General features: G+C 45.5%; 1 protein-coding gene, 1 long non-coding RNA gene and 1 pseudogene across 2 annotated transcripts in view; 1 reads left to right on the plus strand and 2 right to left on the minus strand.

The window, feature by feature from the left end:
• Positions 1 to 8,188, minus strand: part of LOC112074638 (lens fiber membrane intrinsic protein-like) — a 13,501-nt pseudogene extending 5,313 nt beyond the window's left edge.
• A 1,838-nt stretch (positions 8,189 to 10,026) lies between these two features.
• The window catches only part of LOC112074636 (ubiquilin-4), a 12,582-nt gene continuing 3,548 nt past the window's right edge, over positions 10,027 to 19,060 (plus strand). Inside the window, exons 1-7 of the mRNA XM_024141766.2 lie at positions 10,027 to 10,212; positions 11,466 to 11,617; positions 13,462 to 13,616; positions 13,748 to 14,010; positions 14,353 to 14,511; positions 14,805 to 15,021; positions 15,267 to 15,406. Coding sequence (XP_023997534.1) covers positions 10,069 to 10,212; positions 11,466 to 11,617; positions 13,462 to 13,616; positions 13,748 to 14,010; positions 14,353 to 14,511; positions 14,805 to 15,021; positions 15,267 to 15,406 — 1,230 coding nt within the window. The 5' untranslated portion in view covers positions 10,027 to 10,068. The remainder of the gene's footprint in view (positions 10,213 to 11,465; positions 11,618 to 13,461; positions 13,617 to 13,747; positions 14,011 to 14,352; positions 14,512 to 14,804; positions 15,022 to 15,266; positions 15,407 to 19,060) is intronic.
• Positions 17,029 to 18,441, minus strand: LOC139025461 (uncharacterized). Its single transcript, XR_011477052.1, has 4 exons — positions 18,390 to 18,441; positions 17,928 to 18,006; positions 17,307 to 17,535; positions 17,029 to 17,061 (listed from the first exon to the last, which is right to left on the minus strand). It is a non-coding gene; the product is annotated as an uncharacterized lncRNA (long non-coding RNA).

A 19,060-nucleotide genomic window follows, 5' to 3' on the forward strand; every position in this document is an offset into this window, starting at 1 on the left:
TTTGGCAGGTTTTCCTACTTACAAAGCATGTAGAGGTCTGTAATTTTATCATAGGTACACTTCAACTGTGAGAGACGGAATCTAAAACAAAAATCCAGAAAATCACATTGTATGATTTTTAAGTAATTAATTTGCATTTTATTGCATGACATAAGTATTTGATACATCAAGAAAGCAGAACTGAATATTTGGTACAGAAACCTTTGTTTGCAATTACAGAGATCATACGTTTCCTGTAGTTCTTGACCAGGTTTGCACACACTGCAGCATTGATTTTGGCCCACTCCTCCATACAGACCTTCTCCAGATCCTTCAGGTTTCGGGGCTGTCGCGTGGCAATACGGACTTTTAGCTCCCTCCAAAGATTTTCTATTGGGTTCAGGTCTGGAGACTGGCTAGGCCACTCCAGGACCTTGAGATGCTTCTTACGAAGCCAATCCTTAGTTGCTCTGGCTGTGTGTTTCAGGTCGTTGACATGCTGGAAGACCCAGCCACGACCCATCTTCAATGCTCTTACTGAGGGAAAGTGGTTGTTGGCCAAGATCTCGCGATACATGGCCCCATCCATCCTCCCCTTAATACGGTGCAGTAGTCCTGTCCCCGTTGCAGAAAAGCATCCCCAAAGAATGATGTTTCCACCTCCATGCTTCACGGTTGGGATGGTGTTCTTGGGGTTGTACTCATCCTTCTTCTTCCTCCAAACACGGCGAGTGGAGTTTAGACCAAAAAGCTCTATTTTTGTCTCATCAGACCACATGACCTTCTTCCATTCCTCCTCTGGATCATCCAGATGGTCATTGACAAACTTCAGACGGGCCTGGACATGCGCTGGCTTGAGCAGGGGGACCATTGCGTGCTCTGCAGGATTTTAATCCATGACGGCGTAGTGTGTTACTAATGGTTTTCTTTTGAGACTGTGGTCCCAGCTCTCTTCAGGTCATTGACCAGGTCCTGCCGTGTAGTTCTGGGCTGATCCCTCACCTTCTTCCATGATCATTGATGCCCCACGAGGTGAGATCTTGCATGGAGCCCCAGACAAGGGTGATTGACCGTCATATTGAACTTCTTCATTTTCTAATTCTGCGCCAACAGTTATTGCCTTCTCACCAAGCTGCTTGCCTATTGTCCTGTAGCCCATCCCAGCCTTGTGCAGATCTACAATTTTATCCCTGATGTCCTTACACAGCTCTCTGGTCTTGGCCATTGTGGAGAGGTTGGAGTCTGTTTGATTGAGTGTGTGGACAGGTGTCTTTTATACAGGTAACGAGTTCAAACAGGTGCAGTTAATACAGGTAATGAGTGGAGAACAGGAGGACTTCTTAAAGAAAAACTACAGGTCTGTGAGAGCTGGAATTCTTACTGGTTGGTAGGTGATCAAATACTTATGTCATGCAATAAAATGCAAATTAATTACTTAAAAATCATACACTGGTTTTTCTGATTTTTGATTCCGTCTCTCACAGTTGAAGTGTACCTATGATAAAAATTACAGACCTGTACATGCTTTGTAAGTAGGAAAACCTGCAAAATCGGCAGTGTATCAAATACTTGTTCTCCCCCTGTATATGTTGATTTGTTTCACACTTTTTTGGTTCTACATGATTCCATATGTGTTATTTCATAGTTTTGATGTCTCCACTACTATTCTACAATGTAGAAAATAGTAAAAAATTAAGAAAACCCTTGAATGAGTAGGTGTGTCCAAACTTTTGACTGGTACTGTATATTACAGAGCTTATATTCAGTATCAGTTGTGCTCGCTCATTATAACTACTTTATTGATGCAGAAATATTACTTAATTTGAGCAATTTGCATTTTGTATGTACAGTTGAAGTCAGAAGTTGACATACACCTTAACCAAATACATTTAAACTCAGTTTTTCCCAATTCCTGACATTTAATCTGAGTAAAAATTACATGTCTTAGGTCTGTTAGGATCACCACTTTATTTTAAGAATGTGAAATGTCAGAATAATAGTAGAGAGAATTATTTATTTCAGATTTGATTTCTTTATCACATCCAGTGGGTCAGACGTTTACATACACTCAATTAGATTTGTTAGCATTGCCTTTAAAATGTTTAACTTGGCTCAAACATTTCGGGTAGCCTTCCACAAGCTTCCCACAATAAATTGGGTGAATTTTGGCCCATTCTCTTGACAGAGCTGATGTAACTGAGTCAGGTTTGTAGGCCTCCTTGCTTGACACACTTTTTCAGTTCTGCCCACAAATTTTCGATACGATTGGTCAGGGCTTTGTGATGGCCACTCCAGTACCTTGCCTTTTTTGTTCTTTAATCTCATGCTCGTCATAAAGGTTGGACCAAGGTGCAGCGTGGTAGGCGTACATTTTCTTTATTAAATGAACACCGAACAAAAACAACAAAATACCAAACGAAACGTGAAGCTACGGTGTGTACACAGCCAACTATCTGTAGACAAGATCCCACAAAAAACAAAGGGGAAATGGCTGCCTAAATATGATCCCAATCAGAGACAACGATAAACAGCTGTCTCTGATTGGGAAGCATACCAAGCCAACATAAACCATTAACCACCTAGATGACCCACCCTAGTCACTATCACGCCCCAACCAACATAGAATAAACAGCTCTCTATGGTCAGGGCGTGACAGTACCCTCCCCCCAAAGGTGCGGACTCCGACCGCAAAACCTGCTCAATAGGGGAGGGTCCGGGTGGCATCTACGACGAATGACACAGGACGTTGGGGCGGCTCCGGTGCTGGGCGAAGTACCCACTCCGCTCACAGATACTTCATCCTACATGGCAGCTCTGGTGCGGGGATCGTCGCCGGAAGCTCCGGACCGTGGGTCGTCGCTGGAGGACCGGACCGTGGATCGTTGCGGGAGGCTCCGGACCGTGGATCGTCGCCGGAGGAACCGGACCGTGGATCGTCGCCGGAGGAACCGGAAGGTAGATGTCGCAGGAGGCTCTGGACTGAGAACCCCTGCTGAAGGCTCTGGACCGCCGCCCGTTGCTGGAGGTTCCGGCCCGGCGCCCGTCACTGGAGGCTCCGGACCGCAGACCGTCACTGGAGGCTCCGGACCGCAGACCGTCGCTGGAGGCTCCGGACCGCAGACTCGTTCAGGAGGTTCCAGACCGCAGACGTCTCCGGAGGTTCCAGACCGCGGACCGTCTCCGGAGGTTCCAGACCGCAGACCGCCTCAGGAGGTTCCAGACTGTGGACCGTCTCAGGAAATTCCAGACTGTGGCCCGTCGTTGGAGGTTCCGGACTGTGAAACGTCGCAACTCTGGAACGGAAGCGGGAAGCTCTGGACTGGGAACTGTCGCCGGAAGCTCTGGACTGGGAACTGTCGCCAGAAGCTCTGGACTGGAACTGTCGCCAGAAGCTCTGGACTGGGAACTGTCGCCCAGAAGCCGCTGGACTGGGAACTGTCGCCAGGAGCTCTGGACTGGGAACTGTCGCCGGGAGCTCTGGACTGGGAACTGTCGCCGGAAGCTCTGGACTGGGACTGTCGCCGGAAGCTCTGGACTGGGAACTGTCGCCGGAAGCTCTGGACTGTGAAGGCGCACTGGTGGAATTTCTCTCACGCTCGTCATAAAGGTTGGACCAAGGTGCAGCGTGGTCGGCGTACATTTTCTTTATTAAATGAACACCGAACAAAAACAACAAAATACCAAACGAAACGTGAAGCTACTGGTGTACCACAGGCAACTATCTGTAGACAAGATCCACAAAAACACAAAGGGGAAATGGCTGCCTAAATATGATCCCCAATCAGAGACAACGATAAACAGCTGTCTCTGATTGGGAAGCATACCAGGCCAACATAAACCATTAATCACCTAGATGACCCACCCTAGTCACTATCACGCCCCAATCTTAAAGAAAAACTAACAGGTCTGTGAGAGCTGGAATTCTTACTGGTTGGTAGGTGATCAAATACTTATGTCATGCAATAAAATGCAAATTAATTACTTAAAAATCATACACTGTGATTTTCTGGATTTTTGTTTTAGATTCCGTCTCTCACAGTTGAAGTGTACCTATGATAAAAATTACAGACCTCTACATGCTTTGTAAGTAGGAAAACCTGCAAAATCGGCAGTGTATCAAATACTTGTTCTCCCCACTGTATATGTTGATTTGTTTCACACTTTTTTGGTTACTACATGATTCCATATGTGTTATTTCATAGTTTTGATGTCTCCACTACTATTCTACAATGTAGAAAATAGTAAAAAATTAAGAAAAACCCTTGAATGAGTAGGTGTGTCCAAACTTTTGACTGGTACTGTATATTACAGAGCTTATATTCAGTATCAGTTGTGCTCGCTCATTATAACTACTTTATATGATGCAGAAATATTACTTAATTTGAGCAATTTGCATTTTGTATGTACAGTTGAAGTCAGAAGTTGACATACACCTTAACCAAATACATTTAAACTCAGTTTTTCACAATTCCTGACATTTAATCTGAGTAAAAATTACATGTCTTAGGTCTGTTAGGATCACCACTTTATTTTAAGAATGTGAAATGTCAGAATAATAGTAGAGAGAATTATTTATTTCAGATTTGATTTCTTTCATCACATTCCCAGTGGGTCAGACGTTTACATACACTCAATTAGTATTTGTTAGCATTGCCTTTAAAATGTTTAACTTGGCTCAAACATTTCGGGTAGCCTTCCACAAGCTTCCCACAATAAATTGGGTGAATTTTGGCCCATTCCTCCTGACAGAGCTGATGTAACTGAGTCAGGTTTGTAGGCCTCCTTGCTTGAACACACTTTTTCAGTTCTGCCCACAAATTTTCGATACGATTGAGGTCAGGGCTTTGTGATGGCCACTCCAGTACCTTGCCTTTTTTGTTCTTAATCTCATGCTCGTCATAAAMGTTGGACCAAGGTGCAGCGTGGTAGGCGTACATTTTCTTTATTAAATGAACACCGAACAAAAACAACAAAATACCAAACGAAACGTGAAGCTACCGGTGTGTACACAGGCAACTATCTGTAGACAAGATCCCACAAAAACACAAAGGGGAAATGGCTGCCTAAATATGATCCCCAATCAGAGACAACGATAAACAGGCTGTCTCCTGAGGCTATGGGGTAAGCCGCATACAAGCCAACATAACGATTAACCGGCACCTAGATGGGACCACCTAGTCACTGATCAGACGCCCGGGCAACCAACATAGAATAAGACGCTCTCTATGGTCAGGCGCGTGACAGTACCCTCCCCCCAAAGGTGGGACTCCGACAACGCAAAGACCTGACCTCAATAGGGGAGGGTCCGGGAGCTGGCGATCTACGACGAATTACACAGGACGTTGGGGGCGGCTCCGTGCTGGGCGAAGTACCGCACTCCGCTCACTAGATATGAAGGGCTGTTTCATGGCTCTACATAGGCATGCTCTTGGTGCGGGGCTGGTCTGCCGCGAAGGGCATCCGAACACGTGGGTCGTACGACTGGAAGAACCGGAACCGTGGAATCAGTTGCCAGGAGGCATAAACCATCTCGCAGCACCCGTGGATCGTCGCCGAGAGGAAGACCGGACCGTGGATCGTACGCCGGAGGAACCGGAAGGTAGATAGTTCGCAGGAGGCTTCGTCGGAACTGCGTAACCCGTGCTGAAGGCTTCTGACCGCGCCCAAGCGTTGCTGTTAGAGAGGTTGCCGGTCCACCCAGGGAGCCACCAGGCCAGGCTGCTCCTCCGTATCACTGGAGAGCTCCGGAGCCGCAATAGCACAAGTCGCATTTGCGAACTGGAGGCTCGGACCGCAGACCCTGTCAGCTGGAGGCTCCGGACCGCAGACCGTCTCAGGAGTTTCCAGACCCGCAGGACCGTCTCCGGAGGTTCAGACCGGCGACCGTCTCCGGAGGTTCCAGACCGCAGACCGCCTCGCGAGGAGGTTCCAGACTGTGGACCGTCTCAGGAAATTCCAGACTGTGGCCCGTCGTTGGAGGTTCGGCTGTGAAACTCGCCGAGAAGCTCTGGACTGGGACTGTCGCCGGAAGCTCTGACTGGGAACTGTCGCCGGAAGCTCTGGATGGGAACTGTCGCCGAGAAGCTCTGCTGGAATGCGCAGAAGCTCTGGACTGGGAACTGTCGCCAGAAGCCCTGGACTGGGAACTGTCGCCGAGGAGCTCTGGACTGGGAACTGTCGCCGGGAGTTCTGGACTGGGAACTGTCGCCGGAAGCTCTGGACTGGGAACTGTCGCCGGACTCTGGAGGGACATGCGCGGAAGCTCTGGACTGTGAAGGCGCACTGGTGGATTCTCTCTCACGCTCGTCAATAAAGGTTGGACCAAGGTGCAGCGTGGTCGGCGTACATTTCTTTATTAAATGAACACCGAACAAAAACAACAAAATACCAAACGCGTGAAGCTACTGGTGTACAACACAGCAACTTACTGTAGACAAGATCCACAAACACAAAGGGGAAATGGCTGCCTAAATATCCCCAATCAGAGACAACGTAAACAGCTGTCTCTGATTGGGAAGCATACCAGGCCAACATAACCTTAATCACCTAGATGACCCACCCTAGTCACTATCACCCCCAACAACATAGAAAAACAGCTCTCTATGGTCAGGGCGTGACACTTAAGCTATTTTGCCACACTTTGGAGTATGCTTGGGGTCATTGTCCGTTTGGAAGACCCATTTGCGACCAAGCTTTAACTCCCTGACTGATGTCTTGAGATGGTGCTTCAATATATCCACAGAATTTCCTACCTCATGATGAAATCTATTTTGTGAAGTGCACCAGTCCTCGTGCAGCAAAGCACCCACAACATGATGCTGCCACCCCGTGCGTCACGGTTGGGATGGTGTTCTTCGGCTTGCAAGCTTCCCCATTTTTCCTCCAAAAATAACGATGGTCATTATGTCAAACAGTTCTATTTTTGTTTCATCCGACCAGAGGACATTTCTCCAAAAAGTATGATCTTTGTCCAGGTGCAGTTGCAAACCGTAGTCTGGCTTTTTTTATGGCGGTTTTGGAGCAGTGGCTTCTTCCTTGCTGAGCGGCCTTTCAGGTTATGTTGATATTGGCTTCGTTTTACTGTGGATATAGATACTTTTGTACCTGTTTCCTAGCATCTTCACAAGGTCTTTTGCCTTTTTCGCACCAAAGTCATTCATCTCTAGGAGACAGAACGCGTCTCCTTCCTGAGCGGTATGACGGCTTAGTGGTCCCATGGTGTTTAACTTGCGTACTATTGTTTGAACAGATGGACGTGGTACCTTCAGGCATTTGGAAATTGCTCCCAAGGATGAACCAGACTTGTGGAGGTCATCATTTTCTGAGGTCTTGGCTGATTTCTTTTTATTTTCCCCACGATGTCAAGCAAAGAAGCACTGAGTTTGAAGGTAGGCCTTGAAATACATCCACAGGTACACCTCCAATTGACTCAAATTATGTCAATTAGCCTATCAGAAGCTTAAAGCCATTACATAATTTTCTGGAATTTTCCAAGCTGATAATGAAGATAGGCATTAATTAGTGTATGTAAACTTCTGACCCACTGGAATTGTGATACAGTGAATTATAAGTGAAATAATCTGTCTGTAAACAATTGTTGGAAAATTACTTGTGTCATGCACAAAGTAGATGTCCTAAACGACTTGCCAAAACTATAGTTTGTTAACAAGAAATTTGTGGAGTGGTTGAAAAACAAGTTTTAATGACTCCAACCTAAGTGTATGTAAACTTCCGACTTCAACTGTAGCTGTGTCTTAAAATGAGACCTGTTAACATATATGAACATGTGATCCATATATAATAAACAAACATTCTCATGGAATGGACGTTAACAACTAGCAGCGTTAAACATCATCTCTTTTGCCAAGCACTTAATTAATTGCATTTGATCAATGCTTATTCAATCACTAGTTTACCATTGTCTTTACTTTTTAGACTTCAGTTCACCATTAAGTTGAGTAACTTATTATTTTGCACAACTATACATTTTTATCAAGGGAACATTATATAGATATATTTAGGATGCCCCTTACCTTGTTTCTTCAGTAAAAGTACTCTCTTAACCGTCTACCTTTCTGGGGAGAAAGGGAGAGAGGGATAGAGGGAAAGAGAGAGAGAGAGAGAAGGAGAGATGTTGCAAGCCGAGGAGGAGAGATAGGAGAATGAAAGAGAACTCCACTGGGCTGAATTCCAAAAAGTTATCCCCTCTGTTTTTTCTGTTGATGGAAGCAGAATCCTTAAACAATCGGTCCCTATGTAACGGATGTACTATCGTGTGGGGCATGGGATCACGTGACCCCCTCAGTCCTTTCAGTGTGGGCAGCTGGGATGGGGTCAGGGGGTTAGGGTAGGGGCTTTGGCTGGGGGGCTCCATATTCTTTATGTTTGTTTGTATTTGGTATGTTCTAGAATTGTGGGTGTACATAGGTATGAAGTACTGCTGGAGTCAATGTAACATGCTGAAGCCAACATTTTTCTTTCAATGGATCTGGGGCTGTGGCGGCATGGATGGACATTTAGACACACATAGAGGGCGAGATGGCCCCCCTGTCTCACTGGTTGTCCTCTCTCTAATAWACAGAATACATATGTAATCTGTAGCTCACCTGCATCCTCATGATACTGTTTTTAAAATACACCGTTAGTTGAGCAATGTGATCGTAGTTTTCCATGACACAGTATTTATATAGTGTATACACACACTTCAATACACTCACTTAAACCACACACAGGCACACACACACACAGACACCACAGCACACTCGTATAAACACTACACACTCTGACATTCTTAAGACAGCTACAAACAGTTCTGTGAGGCCTGAGCAAGGGATAGGTCATCTTCGAATGACAGAAATGTCATACCGTTCATCAAAACCCACCACCATCGTGGCATTTAACACAAACAGTTCTGTGAGGCCTGAGCAAGGGATAGGTCATCTTCGAATGACAGAAATGTCATACCGTTCATCAAAACCCACCACCATCGTGGCATTTAACAGAATCAATTGATCAAAACAGAGCAATTAGAACTGCCATTTCATTTCACACAATCTTCCAATCAGTGTTAGCATATATTCACGGGACAAATGGCCAGAGGATGCAGACGCCACAGATGCAGATAAGGACGTGTTTCTGTCTGCTTCATTATGCAAGGAGGTGGGTGGGTGGGGATAACCTTATAGAGATAAAAGTGATGGTTGACAATTTCAGGACCTGTGAAACTGAGGCTGTGCATATGGAGACTAAGATCTAAATCAGTGCTATCTGCTTTTCATTTGTCTTTCTTGTGTTTTTGTGCAAACCCGTTCACAAGAATTCTGTCCGTGTACTTTTCCCTCCATGTAGTTCATTGCATATTTAATAATGAAAATACCTATCAAAAGGAGAACATGGATGTGGTTAATTTCTGTGCATGTTAAAAAAGTAAAATAAGTAGCATATCTGGACGTTATTTACAGTAGATATATCTGTCAACACAGTAATACACATGATGTATAATCCTGTCATGTGATTCTGGCCCGCGATGGCAATAATATACTCTAATGTGGCCCTCCATGGAAAATAATTTCCCAAGCCTGGACTAGTCCGAACGAGGAAACGTTGAGATTTCCGAATGGRTTATTCGTTGAACCCGGCTTTTGTATAACTACAACCAGTTAACAAGTCAGAAATGTCAGTTTCCTAGTGCCGACTAGCACGTGAACGTGGCACTAGAGCGCTATTTATAACTGGTCAGACATGTCCAAATCAACTAGCACGTCAGCTAACGTTTTTTTTTAGCCCATAGGTTTTGTAGTAATGTTCGAGTCACTCAAATAGCACGACTACACATTAGACATGGCAACATTTATAGAAAATTAGCTTTACAAGTGTGTAGAATTGTAGGAAATAAGCTTTAAACCTGCTAATTGTTCTCTCAGGGTGTGAACAGTGTGTAATGAACAGTGCTTGTGCCCAAAGAAATAGACGTAACGCGGGCCTTCAATAGATCATTGATATGAGTCAACTTTTCTGGATAGGAAGTAATTACTTATATTGACCCGGAAGTGGACGCCAAATCTGAACGATTCCATCGGAGGAGTAAAGATGGCGGACAACGGCGGCGCAGATCCTGTTAATAACAACAATGATACAACTGTTGGTTTGGAGGGAACTATTATTAAGGTCACAGTCAAAACCCCAAAAGACAAGGAGGAAATCGCCATCTCGGAAGATGCCTCTGTCACTCAGGTTCGTTCATTTTGTGAATCAGTAATAGCTGGCTAGCGAGCGGCAACTTGCTGCTACGCTACATCATCATGCCCCTGCCCACTTGCCTTGCCTGTGTGTGTAAGCATGTTGCGAGCTAGCTAGCGAGCTAACATGTCAGAATCTGCAAGTTTAGCGATATTTAAAGCTAGTTATTGACTTGACACGCTATTCACAAGCGTTGTTTTATAGCTAGCTAGCTAGCTAGCTAGCTAATACGACTCACTACTATTCCTCGCTCCGTATTGATAACAGTTTAACAGTGTATGTTCCCAAGTTAGCAAACTTAGCTTACCGGCTTGCTAGTAAGGAATTCCCTGATTACACATTCAGAAAAATGTGTCGCGTGACTTCTGTATGTTAGTCATGGCAACAAAAACATTTAATCAGCTTCTATGTAAGTAGCTAACATTAGTTAGGTATATTGCTAACTAGCTAACGTTGGGCTAATTTTGTTGCCTAAGTGCTAACCGGTATGCTAGCTAGTTTCTTAATCTTAGCTGTTTCTCCAGGACATTTGCGCTTCCTAGGTAGGTAGTCTAGAAACAGTATTCTTCTTCAGAATGTAACAGCACCTCATTGTTCTGAATGTCAGTTACTGGACTGTAGATTGTTGTTCATGTGAATCTCCTCTCCCAATGAATGATACACTGGTCCCATATTTCACTTTAAGTAGTTTTGTTATGAATCTGTCAGCAAATGCCACTTTTCTTCCTGTCACTTCAGTCCTGGTTGATACCCTGAACAGCTAAATAGCCTAAAGCTTATTTTACTCCTGTTTAATATGCCTCTCATATGTGTAGTATTTTTGTAGCTAGTTGTAGACTGGGGCCAGATGTTGAATCACAATGTTGTCTTGTATTCAGAGGAATGTCTATGCTTGCTGTTTCACAGTTGGATTCAGTTCTTTTGATTTTAAGCTTCTCCCATTGTGAAAAACACAACACCAAGAATGAGGTGGTATTTGTAATCAGGTAGTAGGATTCCTATAATAGGTTAAGCAATGAGGATTTACCCAGAAACAAGGCTTTAGAATTGAAATCCGCTTATTGAACTAATTGTTTCTTTACTCGATTTCTCCCTTTTCTTCCACCTCTTTCTCTTGCTGTCCATCCATATCTTTCTGTCTCTCTCTCATTTTAAGGGACTTTATTGACATGGGAAACATATGTTTACATTACCAAAGCAAGTGAAATGGATAATAAATTAACAAACAATGACCTCTCTCTCTCCAGTTTAAAGAGGAGATCTCACGGAGGTTCAAAGCCAAGCAGGATCAGTTGGTTCTGATCTTTGCAGGGAAGATACTGAAAGACGGGGACTCTCTCAACCAGCACGGCATCAAGGATGGCCTGACAGTCCATCTGGTCATAAAGACAGCACACAAGTAAGATGGTGCAACTTCTCAAAGCAAAATGAACATTGTGTGTTTCAGTAGGATATGTCAGTGTTTGGCAGAAATTGGAATAGGAATTGCTTGATAGCATTTCGAATAAGTGATTACAGTACCAGTCAAAAGTTTGGACACCTACTCATTCAAGGGTTTTTCTTTATTTTTACTTTTTTCTACATTGTATAATAATAGTTAAGACATCAAACATATGAAATAACTCACATGTAATCTTGTAGAAACCAAAGAAGTGTTAAACAAATCAAAATATATTTTATATTTGAGATTCTTCAGATAGCCACCCTTTGCCTTGATGACCGCTTTGTATGCTCTTGGCATTCACTCAACCAGCTTCACCTGGAATGCTTTTCCAACAGTCTTGAAGGAATTCCCACATATGCTGAGCACTTGTTGGCTGCTTTTCCTTCACTCTGCGGTCCAGCTCATCCCAAAACATTGCAATTGGGTTGAGGTCGTGTGATTGTGGAGGCCAGGTAATCTGATGCAGCACTCCATCACTCTCCTTCTTGGTCAAATAGCCCTTACACAGCCTGGAGGTGTGTTGGGTCATTGTCCTGTTGAAAACAAATGATAGTCCTGCTAAGCGCAAACCAGATGCAATGGTGTATCACCGCAGAATGCTGTGGTAGCCATGCTGGTTAAGTGTGCCTTGAATTCTAAATAAATCAGACAGTGTCACCAGCAAAGCACCCCCACACAATCACACCTCCTCTATGCTTCACGGTGGGAACCACACAGACTCTGCGTCTCACAAAGACACGGCGGTTGGAACCAAAGATCTCAAATTTGGACTCATCAGACCAAAGGACAGATTTCCACCAGTCTAATGTCTATTGCTCGTTTTTCTTGGCCCATGCAAGTCTCTTCTTATTGGTGTCCTTTAGTAGTGGGTTCTTTACAGCAATTCAACCATGAAGGTCTGATTCACGCAGTCTCATCTGAACAAGTCTCCTTTTCAAACAAGATGTTGAGATGTGTCTGTTACTAGAACTCTGTGAAGCATTTATTTAGGCTGCAATTTCTAAGGTTGGTAACTCTAATGAACTTATCCTCTGCAGCAGAGGTAACTCTGGGTCTTCCTTTCCTGTGGCGGTCCTCATGAAAGTCAGATTCATCATAGCGCTTGATGGTTTTTGCAACTGCACTTGAAGAAACTTTAAAAGTTCTTGAAATGTTCTGTATTGACTGACCTTCATGTCTTAAAGTAATTATGGACTGTCGCACAGCTGTTAATTGAAATGCATTCCAGGTGACAACCTCATGAAGCTGGTTGAGAGAATGCCAAGAGTGTGCAAAGCTGTCATCACGGCAAAGGGTGGCTGCTTTTTTGTTTACTACGTCATTCCATATATGTTATTTCATAGTGTTGATGGCTTCACTATTATTGTACAATGTAGAAAATACTTTTTAAAAAATTAAGAAAACCCCTTTAGTCGTGTCCAAACTTTTGACTAGTACTGTATGTAGTGGAGTTTAGATTGACTCAGGCCATATATGCTTACTTACTCACTCCACAGCTTGAAGTGTCTCCACTTGCGCAATTGGTTAGTACGTATTCAAGCGGCCGGTCATGTGGGTTTTCAAACAAGAGTATCACTTGTTGGAGCCGTGGTACAAACAGGGACAGCGAGGGAAGCTATACGGTTATAAGCACAGTGAAGCCATTTACATATACAATATATGGGCTGAATCCATGTGTGTGTGTGTGAGCTGATGCGTTTGCTCAACTGGCCTGCATGTATTTCAATGGAAGATTTGTAYGCAGATACCAAGTTGATGTCAATATGTAAACATAACTGATCAATGCGTTGTCCCTCCAGGGCAGGAGATGGCGCTAGTTCCTCTTCCTCCTTCACCACCCAGGTGGGCAGCAGTAGTGGCAACTCCTCTGGCCCCAGTTCTGCAGCCCACCCTTCTACTGTAGGATCCACTGGAGGCCCTGCCTCGGCACCCCCACAGACCCCCAACATACTGAGTGAGTTTACTAGGCTAAATACACACACACTTATCTATCCACCCCCTCACACACACACAGTTTATACAGAAAGACAACCATCATCATTATCATCACCACTTCCTGACCATACCCCTCTCCCTCCCTCCTAGGCGGGTTCGGTGGCTTGTCCAGCCTGAGCAGCATGGGCATGGGCTCCGCTAACTTCATGGAGCTGCAGCAGCAGATGCAGAGCCAGCTGATGTCTAACCCGGAGATGCTGTCCCAGATCATGGAGAACCCCCTGGTGCAGAACATGATGTCCAACCCAGACCTGATGAGGCAGATGATCGTGGCCAACCCCCAGATGCAGCAGCTGATGGAGCGCAACCCCGAGATCTCCCACATGCTCAACAACCCAGAGCTTATGAGACAGGTAAGGGGGTTTGGCCAGAGTGTACTGTGTCACAGACAGCTTGGGATTGGCTGGGGTGTGCACAGAAGTTGGCCTTGGTTAGTAAGGTGTATGTAGCTGGTGCTGTTTTTGCTATCATTATTTTTGAACTGTGGGAAGTCTACTGCTTTGAGTGGCTGATCTTTGTTTAGCTCCATTCTAAGTTATATAAAGAAATAGTCTTAGAGGTGGTTTCTCGAACGCAGATGAAACACCCTAGCCTTCTTGAGTACCTATACCCCAGAAACCTGTCTAGCTATCAATATTGTCCTCTTTCATAACATCACAAATCCTTAAAACCCCTTCCTGTTCSCTTCTCCTCAGACCATGGAGCTGGCCAGGAACCCTGCCATGATGCAGGAAATGATGCGTAACCAGGACCGGGCGCTTAGCAACCTGGAGAGCATCCCCGGAGGCTACAATGCCCTGCGCAGGATGTACACAGACATCCAGGAACCTATGTTCAGCGCAGCACGAGACCAGGTACCCATTATGGCACTAACTGAAGTTATTCCTCTTGGTCTCGCTAGTTCCCATCATTTTTTTTAGTTAGATGGCGAGTATAAGGGGAATCCTAACTTCCACTTAAGTGAAATGTTCATCAATTGACATCATTGCTGACGAAGTACAAATTCGGCTTAAGTGGAAGTAAGGATTCACTCATTATGGAGCTTTTTTAGCCTCAGAAACTAACTCTCAGCTATCCCATGGAGAGTGCTGAACAGAAACCGGTGTTAAACAGGTTGTTAATGACTTATCTCTCTCCTCTCTCCCAGTTTGGAAACAACCCTTTCTCAGCCCTGGGGGGCAACTCTGACGGGGGGGTGCAGCCGTCGAGGACAGAGAACCGGGAGCCCCTGCCCAACCCCTGGGGTTCAACTAACCCCTCTGAGGGTGGAGGGGGCACTGGCACCACAGGCTCCTCTACCACTGGCAGCACCACCCCCAATGTGTCCAACCCTCTGGGCGTCAACTCTGCCAGTCTGGGTAACGGTACGAGAATACATAGACAGACTTTGCTTAAGAGAATACCATTCAAGAGATACTGCAGCTTCCCATACTGCAATATCACGTGGATGTGAATTCCTAAATACATACATATAAATGAGTGATACCCATACATATATCAAGCGGGGGATGCATACGCACACACCTACACCCAAAGCATGCATACGCACACACCTACACCCACACACCATCAACCTCCCTCCCTCTGTGTGTGTGTGTGTGTGTCCCAGGCATGTTCAGCAGTCCGGGCATGCAGAGTCTGATGCAGCAGATCTCGGAGAACCCCCAGCTGATGCAGAACATGCTGTCTGCTCCCTACATGCGCAGTATCATGCAGTCTCTGGCCCAGAACCCTGACATGGCCTCCCAGGTCTGTAGCAGCAGAGTAGTGGGCCCTGGGGATTAGCATGGATCAGGAAGTCATTGATGTGTCTCAAATGGCACCCTATTTCCTTTATGGTGCTCTACAGGGCCCTTGTCAAAAGTAGTGCATTATAAAGTGAATAGGGTGCCATTTAGGATGAGACCAATCTGAACGCAGGGGGATCTATAGGAACCAGTGGGAATGGGTTGTTTGTAATGAATTGTAATGAGAACAATAAAGCAGATCTGGGCCTGTATTCACAAAGCGTAGGAGTGATGATCTAGGATCAGTTTAGCCTTTTAGACCAGGGATGAGCAACGGGCATCCCACGGGCTCCCCCCCACGAACTCAGTCAGGCTCTCAACTTACTGTTGAGCATTAGAATGGTAGAATACACAAGGTGCAATATTGAAATTTGGTTGTGCATAAGCAGTTTTTCTCTTGTTATCTCAGTCACTGACAGTCACTCAAATACCAATGTCAGCTAAAACATTTTAGATTTGTAAATTAGTCAAGCCAGCTATCTAAACTTGTATTCATGGTCAAATTACCGGCCGGGGGGCACCCCATTGAATGCAAAATGAGTGGAATTACAGAAAATGTGTCATAAAATTGCTACATCTTCTCTCCGCACCCGTGGCAAAATGTGTAGAATTGCAGTAAATGAAATCTAAAACTTCAAAAAAAATCTCTCCTGTCGAGGGGGGCAACGAAATGTAACTTAGGGCACTCAAAAGGCTAGTGCTGTATGTGTGGGTATGAATTTGGGCCACTGAGGCCCATCATGATGAGTTCAGATTTTGTGGCCCCCATTCACATCAAAGTTTCCAATCCCTGTTCTAGACCATAATGAATAAGATAACATGAACGGGGAGGGTCTGGTCCTAAATCAGCAGCCCTGCTCAGAGCCAAGTAGTAGTCCGTGGCAGTGCTGCAGTGAAGACCGGCCTCAGCCTGCTCCCTGACTTTCCTTGCAGGCTGGAGGTGGTTTCCAGCCAAACAGGAGGTTATTCATCAAACACCTGGGAGACACAGAATTCTGAGAAAGACAGAAGAGACGGGGGGGGGGGGAAGAAAGAAAGACAGAAGAGAGAGAAACAGATCAGGTCCTGTCGTTCACCAGCTGCTTCCCAGTGTTCACCCCTTCCTCACATCTGTCTATCTACCATGGCAAGATAACTAGAGTAAAGCACTTGCCACGCATCATGTTCCTAGACAACCTAGTGTAAAGCCACCACCTGATCTGTTCTAGACACCTAAGTGAAAAGCACTGCCAGCGCATCTTTTCTAAACCTAATGCTAAAGCACTGCCACTGGATCTGTTCTAGACCACCTAATTGGTTAGCAACGCAGCTGATCGTCTAGCCACCAGTTAAGGATGCAGCTGAACTTTCTAGACACCTAGTGGTAAAGCAGCACATGCCAGCTAGAATCTGTCTAGGACACCTGATGTAAAGCACTGCCAGCTGTGATCTGTTCTAGACACCTAGATGTAACACACTGCCGCTGGATCTGTTCTAGACACCTATGGTAAACACTCCAGCGTTGATCTGGTCTAGACACCTAGTGAGTAAAGCACTGCCAGCTGGATCTTTCTAGCATACACCTAGTGTGTAAAGCACTGCCAGTGGATCTGTTCTAGACACCTAGTGGTAAAAGCACTGCCAGCGAATCTTTCTTAGGACCCCTAGTGTTAAAGACCACGGCCAGCTGGATCTGTTTCTAGACACCTAAGTGGTAAACACTGCCAGCTGGATCTGTTCTAGACCACCTAGTGGTAAAGCACTGCCAGCTGGATCTGTTCTAGACACCTTAGTGGTAAACACTGCCAGCTGGAGCTGTTACTAGGACACCTAAGGTAAAGCACTGCCAGCTGATCTGTTCTGAGACACCTAGTGTAAAGCACTGCCAGCTGGATCTGTTCTAGACACCTAGTGGTAAAGCACTGCCAGCTGGATCTGTTCTAGACCACCTAGTGTATAAGCACTGCCAGCTGGATCTGTTCCTAGACACCTAGTGGTAAAGCACTGCCAGCTGGATCTGTTCTAGACACCTAGTGTAAAAGCACTTGCCACTGAATCCTGTTCTAGACACCTAGTGGTAAAGCACTGCCAGCTGGATCTGTTCTAGGACACCTAGCTTGGTAAAGCACTGCCAGCGGATCTGTTCTAGAACCTATGTAAGCAACTGTCCAGCTGGATCCTGTTTCTAACACCTATGGAAAGCACTGCCACATGATCTGTTCTAGACACTAGTGTAAAGCACTGCCCAGCTGGATCTTGTTTCTAACACCTAAGGTAAAGCACTCCGCTGATCTGTTCTAACACCTAGTGGTAAAGCACTGCCAGGCTGGATATCTGTTCTAGACCACCTAGTGGTAAAGCACCTGCCAGCTGGATCTGTTTCTAGACACCTAGTGGGTAAAGCACTGCCAGCTGATCTGTTCTAGACACCTAGTGTAAACACTGCCATGCATCTCTCTAGACACCTAATGAAAGCCACGCCAGCTGGATCTGTTCTTAGACACCTAGGGTAAAGCACTGCCAGCTGGATCTGTTCTAGACACCTAGTGGTAAAGCACTGCCAGCTGGATCTGTTCTAGACACCTATGTGTAAACACTGCCAGCTGATCTTTCTAGACACCTAGTGGTAAAGCACTTGCCAGCGATCTGTTCTAGACACCTAGTGTAAAGCACTGCCAGCCGGATCTGTTCTAGACACCTAATTGGTAAAGCCACTGCCAGCTGGATCGTTCTAGACACCTAGTTGTAAGCACTGCCAGCTGATCTGTTCTAGACACCTATGGTAAAGCACTGCCACTGCCGATCTTTTCTAGACACCTACATGGTAAAGCCACTGCCAGCTATCTGTTCTAGACACCTAAGGTAAAGCACTGCCACCGCATCTGTTTAACACCAAGGTAAAGCACGCCAGCTGATTCTCTAACACCTATAGTAAAGCACTGCCAGCTGGATTCTGTCTTAGACACCTAGTGGTAAAGCACTGCCAGCCTGATCTGTTCTAGACACCTAGTGGTTAAGCACTCCAGCTGGATCTCTGTTTCTACGCACACACCTATTGTGTTAAAGCACTGCCAGCTCGAATTCCTGCTCTCTCAGGCACCTAGATGTAAAGCACTGCCACTGGATCTTGTTCCAGACACCTAGATGGTAAGCACGGGCCAGCTGATCTGTTCTAACACCTAGTGTTAATAGCACTGCCCAGCTGGATCTCTACACCTAGTGTTAAAGCCACTGCCGAGCTGGATCTGTTCTAACACCTGATTGGTAAAAGCAACTGGCCAGCTGGATCGTGTTCTAGACAAACCAGTCGATAAAGCACTGCCAGCTGATCTGTCTAACACCTAATGGGGTAAAGCACTGCCAGCTGATCTGTTCTAGACACCGTAGTTGTTAAAGCACTGCAGCTGGAAATTTTTTTTTTCTTTGTTCTAGACACCTGAGTGTCAAAGCACTTGCCAGCAGTATCTGTTCTACCACCTATGGTAAAGCACGCCAGCGATCTTTCTAACACCTATGGTAAAGCACGCCAGCTGTCTTTCTAACAACCTAGTGTAAAGCACTGCCAGATGGATCTGTTCTGACACCTAGACTTAAAAAAAAAAACTGGTTAAGCACTGCCAGCGATCTCGTCCTACAG

The sequence above is a fragment of the Salvelinus sp. IW2-2015 genome, unplaced genomic scaffold (genome assembly GCF_002910315.2).
Source record: "Salvelinus sp. IW2-2015 unplaced genomic scaffold, ASM291031v2 Un_scaffold2732, whole genome shotgun sequence".
NCBI classification, from domain to species: Eukaryota; Metazoa; Chordata; class Actinopteri; order Salmoniformes; family Salmonidae; genus Salvelinus; species Salvelinus sp. IW2-2015.